General features: G+C 42.1%; 1 protein-coding gene across 1 annotated transcript; it reads left to right on the forward strand.

Annotated features, from left to right (window-relative positions):
• The first annotated feature begins 2,686 nt into the window (after positions 1–2,686).
• Positions 2,687–6,902, forward strand: MRPS30 (mitochondrial ribosomal protein S30). Its single transcript, XM_054397989.1, has 5 exons — positions 2,687–3,374; positions 3,615–3,760; positions 4,724–4,826; positions 5,137–5,313; positions 6,462–6,902. The coding sequence occupies exons 1-5, from the start codon at positions 2,687–2,689 to the stop codon at positions 6,728–6,730; spliced, it is 1,383 nt and encodes a 460-aa protein (XP_054253964.1). The 3' UTR covers positions 6,731–6,902.
• The last annotated feature ends 1,268 nt before the right edge of the window (positions 6,903–8,170 follow it).

Genomic DNA, 8,170 nt, shown 5'->3' on the forward strand with positions numbered 1-8,170 from the left:
GCACTGAGGTCAGGCTGACAGGCCTGTAGTTTCCAGGTTCATCCTCTGGCCCTTCTTTTGGATGGGCATCACATTGGCCAGGTTCCAGTCATTTGGGACCTCTCCGGTGAGCCATGACTGTTGGAAAATGATGGTTATAGCACTGGTTGCTGATTCCTCTTATCTAGTGTTACAGCCACTATCAAAGTGCTGGAAGCATTTAAAGCCTTTCAACAAAATAAGGAAAATAAAAGCGGTCTTTTAAACATTCACGTACTTCATCACTTATATTAAGTTGCACTGACTTCTTGGGGGTTTAAAATATCCTATGCAAAAGTTGTTCACAATGTTGTACAACTGCAAGGCAGGCACTGCTGATTTGACAATGTGATGAAAAAAGTTTTTAACAGTCGTAAAATGTTAGTAATCCTGGTGCAGGTAATACAGTCCCTTGTGTGCAATAATGGGTACAGTCTGGTCATATATCCCTGAGACAAATGGAAAACTGGAGGAAATGAAAGAAAGGGTGGTTAAGATGACTGGGGAAATGGAGAGGTGCCTGTGTGAGAAATGCTTGTTTAGATGCTGTCAATGAGGACTGAGAAGTGATATGACTGGTCTCCATCAATATTTTAGAAGGCAAACACTGGAGAGGGAAAAAAGCTAATTAAGCTAAGAGACTACAGTGGCACAATGACAAGCAGTATAACTTGACCATGAATACACTGAAGAATGAAAGAAGATTATTTCTAACCACCAAGAAAGCAAGTTTGAAAAAAGAGGTGCAGAAGCAAAATGCCTGAGTACAGTAACAGTGATTTTCTGTAAGAGTTTGTGTTAAATTTGTGATATGGCTGAATGTGATAATAAGGGAAGAGATTCAATAGCTTTACTTTGTCCGGATTTGGCCAATGTCCTTTACTAGTCAGGGCAAAACCAGGCTTCCAGATACTTGGAGACAGTAGTATGTGAAATGAGGAAAAATGGAGGGAGGTTGCTCCCTAAATGATCAGACATCTGGTCTCAGAGACATCTGATCTCAGGGTTTGTACCTTCATGCTTCTGGTGGGGAATGACTGGATTCAAAATGACACATCCAAAGTTTGAATAATCAATACTTAGCTAAGTTGCAATTTAACATTTAACATTGTCTTTTAAAAATTCCTTGTGACTCTTAAGGACATCTTTTGTTTACCTATGTGTTAACAATATTTTAATTTCTATTTCACTTCCTCTTAAAGAAGACAATAGTTTTATATTCTTTTAAAATCTCAACCCAAACACTGGGTTTCAATCTTTGTCACATATTCCAAAAACTTCTCTAAGTACCATTGCAGCTCTGACCATCAATTGAAGCAGAAAGCTAAACTGAATTAAAGAAAGGACGTAGATTATCTAGGATGCACACAATGTGCTTCCTGACCTAGTTCAACTCACAACCTTCTCTCCCACCCCTGGTCAATCTGAATGTTTCAGAGAGTTTAGAAAATACAGAAACACAGATTAAAAAAACCAACAACAAAACTACCCCACCCCAAAAATAAAACAAAAAAAACCCAAACCAAACAAACAAAAAAACCAAAACCACCCAAACAAACAAAAGAACCAAAGAAGGAAAGCATATCCCAAGAACAATGTGAGTGATCAAATGAAAAAACAAACAAACAAAAAACAAAAAACCCTTTTAAGAATAAACAGTAAGCTTCATCTGACCACCAAGGAGCAATACCTTCAACTTTTCAAAGTATCTCAAAAATTAACTCCAGCCTTGTTTGCAGTGTCAGTATGCCTGACATTATATAATTTTGCTTATTTGTACTTTCTTGAACAAATTACATAGCCAGTTATATTCGAGCAGAATTTAATTCCTTTAGCAAAGCCAGCTTCATAGGTTTTGCAATTTCCACAAGCTGTTATTTCACTTTACACTTAGTGCTGTTGGTATCCACCGTCCTGAAAAAGAGATCAGCTCAGCCATTTACATTGATGGATGATGAGGCAATCAGGCTGGCTTCTGTTCCTCATGCCTCAAGCTAACTCATACGTGTTCCGGTTTCTAATCAATGCATTATTTTGTATTTCTGCTACAGTTGTTATACAAACCACTTTGCCCTTAAAAAGGGTGAGAAAATGGTCCAAATTATGTAGGAAACCCCTTTCCCAGAATTTATTCCTGATAGATTGAGCAGTTGGTGTTTCAAACCAGCGACGGGAGCTCGTCGCGCTTATTATCTCCTGAAAACGACCACTCAGAAATCTGTTTCAACAATGTTGTCGTCGTGCCTGAAAGCAGGTAAAGGCACTTTCTTTGTGGAACACAACCATTCTGTTTGGGATTTGAGCCTCCCCCTGCAGTGTGGACTCGACATGGGGAGAAAGGGACAGCAGCTAGGCAAGCCCTTCATGGAGCGGTGACAAGGGGAGTACTAGCCAGCCCGCCCCAGCAGGAACCGGCAACGTGGCCAGCATTTTCGGGCGGCCTCCCACCGTGCATCCTGCGAGCTGTACTCCTGTCCCCCGAGAGGTGGAAGAGCCTATCTGGTGCATGCGCCCTTAAACCGCGCCGGAGGTCAAGGGCTCCCTGGAAGCCACACCTCTTTTTGTCCCGGAAGCGCTCTCTCGGAGAAGCTGACTGGACGATGTGCTCGTTCACGTGGTTCCCAGCGGCCAATCGAGTTTACCTTCCACCGTCTCACAGCTCTGCGAAATGGCAGCGTCCAGGGGATGGCGGGTGCTGTGGCACGGCCGGTGCTGGTTCTCACAGACGCAGTCCACTGTCTCCGCGGAGCCCTCTGACTCACTTTACCCCCCGATAGTGGCTTCCGCTACGGCACAGAGCAAAGCGGCCAAGCGGCGGCGTCTGGAGCATTTCCACCAGAGAGTGCATGCAGCGGCCTCGATCGAGGAGAAGCTGCGGCTCTACAGGAAGCTGCAGCGGCCCAAGTACATGGTTTATCCGCAGACCCTCGCCCTTAACGCCGACCGCTGGTACCGGAGCTTCACCAAGACCGTCTTCGTGCCAGGGTTGCCCACGAATGTGGCGCTGGCAGCCGGGGAAGCCCAGGCATCAATAGCTTCAGAGCCCGCGAAAGCTCTGGAGGGCGCGGCAGAAGTGGCACCCGGGGACACCAAAGCCTCCCAACCGGGAACGGCGGCACCAGAGGCTGCGAGAACTCCAGAGCCCGCGGTGGGAGCGGAGCCATACCTGGATATGGGCGAGCTGCGCTCTCTCGTCTGCGACGCGCTCCTGCAAGAGAACTTCTACCAGAAAAAGAAGCGGCCGTTCCTCTACCGTGATCAGGAGCATACGCCTGGCCCATTCCTTACGCAGCTCGTTTCTACCCTCGCCGCTTACCTGTCCAACTGCAATCCGCTCCTGGCAGCCTCCTCCTTTGGTGCGGAATGCGGGTGGGAGGGAGAGGGAAGTGGGAGCTGGTCAGTGAACCTGGTAGGAGGGTCACTGATGTAGCTGAGTTGTTGAGACTACCCCTAGTAGTTCAACTCGTCTTCATAATCCCACGTGTTGCAAGTGGATTTTGATTGTTTTGCTGCATCTACAATACATAATTGGGAGGGGTTTAAATGCAAAGGGATGAATTATCATTATTTATCTCTATTCCTTTGTTTTCTTTCAGATCTAAACCCTGAAGTTAACTATTACTGGCATCATGGTGAGGAGGTTGTTGTTCATGGGCATCGAAAGGGTAGAGTTGATCCTGTGCGATTTCAGATAGATGATCACCCACACCTCCAAATCCGTGTACCAAAACAACTTCCAGAGGTGTGGATGTTTTCAGCAGCAAGTTAAATCACTTTTGTTTCTGACAGCCACTGAAACCACGCTGTAGGCAGTTTGTGGAGGACCTGATTAATCAGACATGTAGCACACTGGACCATATATCAGCACTTAACACCCTTACTACCTTGGTATGGTAACTGCTTTGTAGATGTAGAGACAGATTTGAACCTCAAGTGGGTCGTGTTTTCGCTTTACATAAAATGTGTGTTGTTACACTTCATTAAATGGAATTTTTAACTGATCTTATGGTTGTAAGTGGAGGCAAGTACAAGAAGCATGGTGTAGAACGTTCTCTACCCATTGGAGGAGAAGAAAAATAAGTGGAGAGGAATGGAGTAAAAGAGCATGATCTGAAAATGAGCCTGGTTACCCATTTTTTGAAGTATGCTCAGTTTTCTAGAAGCTGATTCAATAGTCTTATTTTCTTTAGATCCATACAGTAGCCTGTGTGGGGCTCTGTTGCCCAATTTGCACCACAAACACAAAACTGCTCCACTTCATGTAAATGCTCAGTATTTCTTGCAATGTAATTGTACAGTTTGCTTAGGTTAGTAGTCAGATGTTACAAACCTTGACATTTTGGTAGAACTACCAAGACAATTAAAAATGTTATGTAGCACGAAACCTATAAACTTACTCTTCTGGTTTAAGTTAGTTTATTGACTACTCCTAGAAATGGTCTTACTTCTCCAGAATCTGTTTTTGAAGATAGTACTGATTGGCAGCCTTGGTAGTACTATTTCACACATTTTTTTTTTTGGTATATGGCAAAAAAACCTGAGGCATCAATGTGTGATGCATTTTTTTACAAGACTAAGTTCTGAAAAAAAAAGAATTTCAGTTGAAATTTTATATATTGCATTTTTTACCAGGAAGTAGTATATTTTGTGAGGCCTGATGTGAGAAATGTGACTTACGGTTTTTCTTTCTTCTATTTCCTTCAAGATTGTGCAGCTGGAATCAGATCTGGGAGATGTTCCTGTTATTGATCACAAACCATCCAAACTGCCATTGTTCAAAAAGCAATATGAAAACAAGGTGTTCATAGGTAAGAGTTTCTAGTCATGAAATGTTACATACTTTATTTTGTTCGTAAAACATGAAAACAACTGAAAAAACAACCTCAAAATAAACACCATCCCTCCAGCCTTGCTCCTCCCAATTCATGTATTTTTATATGTAAGTGCAGTATATAAAGCTCTGGAGATTGGGTTAAATAGAAAGTTGTTCAATTTTGATACATGAAGTTGTTGAATCATAGAATATCTGCAGTAGAGGTTGTAGCCTGTTGTTTGGGGACTGATAGTGAGGATGTGTTTTTATGAGTAATAAAGAGCCTTTCTTTCTGGGTATCACAGGATCAAAGGTAGCAGACCCATGCTGTTATGGACACACCCAGTTTCATCTTTTTCCTGATAAACTGAAACGAGAGAGGTTTATAAAATTACGTCTTGAGGATCAGATTGAAGTTGTTTATCGAGCTAATGGTATTGCAAGTCTCTTTGCCTGGACTGCAGCACAAGCAATGTATCAAGGTGAGATAGTCAACTTGATAAATTCTTCCTGGTGATGAATGCCTGTGATAAAGTTCTCTGATCTGTGTTTTTTTTCCCCACCATGTTCTCATGAAGACCATCCTTTGCGTAGGCTCCGCAGTTCAGGAAAGACAGGGAATTGCTAGAGAGAATCCAACAGAGAGCCACAAGGATGATTAGGGGACTTGAGCATCTCCCCTGTGAAGAGAGAATGAGATCCCTGGGGCTGTTTAGTCTTGAGAAGACTGAGAGGGAATCTCATCAATGTGTATAAGTATCTGAGGCAGGGGGGGGGCGTCAAGTGGAGGGGGCCAAGCTCTTTTTGGTGGTGCATACTAATAAGACAAGAAACAGCCGGTTCAAGCTTGAACACAGAAGATTTCACCTCAACATGAGGAGAAACTTCTTTACAGTGAGGGTGATGGAGCACTGGAACAGACTGCCCAGAGAGGTTGTGGAGTCTCCTTCTCTGGAGGCTTTCAAAACCCATCTGGATGCATTCCTGTGTGGACTACCATAAGTGATCCTGCTTTGTCAGGGGGGTTGGACCTGATGATCTCTTGAAGTCCCTTCTAGCCTCTAATGTACTGTGATACTGTGATATTGTGATATGTAAAGAAATTATTTTTTACAAGACTACTAATGCTCAGCACGGCTTGTCTGAAACGCTGGTATTTACAGGCACAGTATACTTGGAATTGTCTGCCTGGTTACTATAGTCAGTTATGTTTATGTATACATATGCCAGCTTCTGTTGAGAAACATGTTCACTGCCCTGTGGAGAAGCATGGAATAGTGAAAAAAGGTTTTCCCTCCAATCACTTTGCAGGACTTGGATGCGTTAATAACTTAATGCAGTTTTGGAAAGTCACTTGGCTAACCAGTGTGGAGTCTTTATCAGTCAGCAATAGGGAACTGTGTACAAAATGCAGATAATGCCACTGTGTCTCTGGTCTTCAAAATGTCCTTAACTGGAAGTTGTGTTTTACTTCCTATGAAGAGTGCTTGTGTTGCAAAAGCAGACAGAATGTTTTGCAGAAATGGCTGCTGCAATTCCCAGTATTTTTGTGTATTTCAAGATTAGGATTTAGATGCAAGTGCTGATGCGAATTTTGAGTCCTGTATAACTAATTTTTTTTTTTTTGTAGGATTCTGGAATGAAGCAGATGTAACACGTCCTTTTGTGTCACAAGCAGTAGTAACTGATGGAAAATACTTTGCGTTCTTCTGTTACCAGCTAAATACTTTAGCACTAACTGTAGAAACTATTAAAAATAACCCTCGGAAGAATATCTGTTGGGGTACAGACAGTAAGCCATTGTATGATGTGGTGGAAGATGGTCATGTGAAAGGCTTTAATGATGAAGTTCTGCTCATGTTGGTTCGTTTTCTGTTAAACAGACCAAAAGAGTTGTAAATCAGTAAACAAGGAAATATTCCTTTCTTTGTGCCTCAACTTCACTGTAACTGCATGGGCTAGAATATGCCTTGCTCTTAATCAAGTATTTGTCTAGCAAACAATATATACATATTTTATGATATTTGGGCCTTATTTCTTTAACTGTATAACATGGTACACTGAAAAATAAATGGCTAGAATACCTTAATGTCTTCCGTGTATATTTTCTGAGAAGTGTATTGCCTGAATTCAAAGTCACGTGAATACTTTATTTTAGCAGATTCATAGCTCTATTTTGAACTGTGACCATCTGATGGTATTGCTAGGTAGCAGCTGTCTGGATGTTTGGCATCAGTGAAACATGTCTAATTTTATGCCTGAAAACAAGTCTTTGGTCTTAAGTGCTTACTTACTACAAAGAGAAGGGGACCTCAGAATAAAATGTTTCTTAGAAATGAATGGTTGGAAATTCAGTTACATAGCAGGGAAGTCTTCAGACGCTTACTGAGCAGTAATAAACACAAACATGCATATGCATTTTTAACCTGTCGCCAGGAACCACAGAGAGAACTTGCAATTCCATTTACAGTTTTCCCTTTGTCTTGGAACCTTGATTTCAGCTGTAGGCATCTTGTTTCAATTGCTGGTATTAGTAAGTCTTAGGGCTGTTTTTAGCAGACCACAGCTGAGCCCAAACCATGACTAGGGTCTCTGATTAGTAAGATATAAGTAGCAGCTGAAGAACTTGCTCTAGCAGAGCAACAACTTCATCCAGGCTTTGCACCTGGACCAAGGCAGAAAGGGGAATTGAATCCCAGAAGAGGCTACAGCCTGGTGGCAGAGCACACAAGAGGCAGGCCCCCTAGCCCTCTCTGAACCAAGGACTGCTCGAATCATAGCCACAGCATCTGGGAAGATACCAGACAGAGGAGCAAGTTGTGAGTTCTAGGCCAATCTGCCATGGAATCCCATTTTTGGGAAAACCACAGATCGCAGCACCTGTATTTATAGTTTGAGTCGCTGTATTGGAAAGGTTAGATCTGTGCTTAAATAGTTTAATTCTCTTCGTATGTGCAGTGTAAAAACCACAACCAAGTAATTGAACCTGTGAATACAGTTTGTAAATAAATTATGGTGGTGTTTGAAGATACCATCGCCAGGAAATATAAAATATATAAAAAATACACATTTTTATTACAGGATATTAAGCAGTTGGGTTTTCAGATCCTCCAGACAATCTTTACAGTTATTGCAATACAATATTTTCTCTGTGAGTTGCAGAAAAGTGACTCTGGAAAGTTGATGTAGTCAAACTCCTGCTCCCAAAGTGAAAGAAACACTCCATTTTCTGTTACTCAGCTTTTTCAGGCTTCAGCTATACTACAAAAAGTTCAAAGAACGCTTTTTTCCTTTGTGCAGCTTTACTAACGACTAAAATTTTGCAGATGTGTAACCTTG

Source organism: Indicator indicator, chromosome Z (genome assembly GCF_027791375.1).
Source record: "Indicator indicator isolate 239-I01 chromosome Z, UM_Iind_1.1, whole genome shotgun sequence".
Lineage (NCBI taxonomy): Eukaryota > Metazoa > Chordata > Aves > Piciformes > Indicatoridae > Indicator > Indicator indicator.

Bases quoted from the DNA above. Each gene is read 5' to 3' on its own strand.
- MRPS30 (XM_054397989.1), top strand. From the start codon at position 2,687: ATGGCAGCGTCCAGGGGATGGCGGGTGCTGTGGCACGGCCGGTGCTGG. The intron at 4,827-5,136 runs GTAAGAGTTTCT...TGGGTATCACAG, and splicing joins TGAAAACAAGGTGTTCATAG to GATCAAAGGTAGCAGACCCA. The intron at 5,314-6,461 runs GTGAGATAGTCA...TTTTTTTTGTAG, and splicing joins AGCACAAGCAATGTATCAAG to GATTCTGGAATGAAGCAGAT.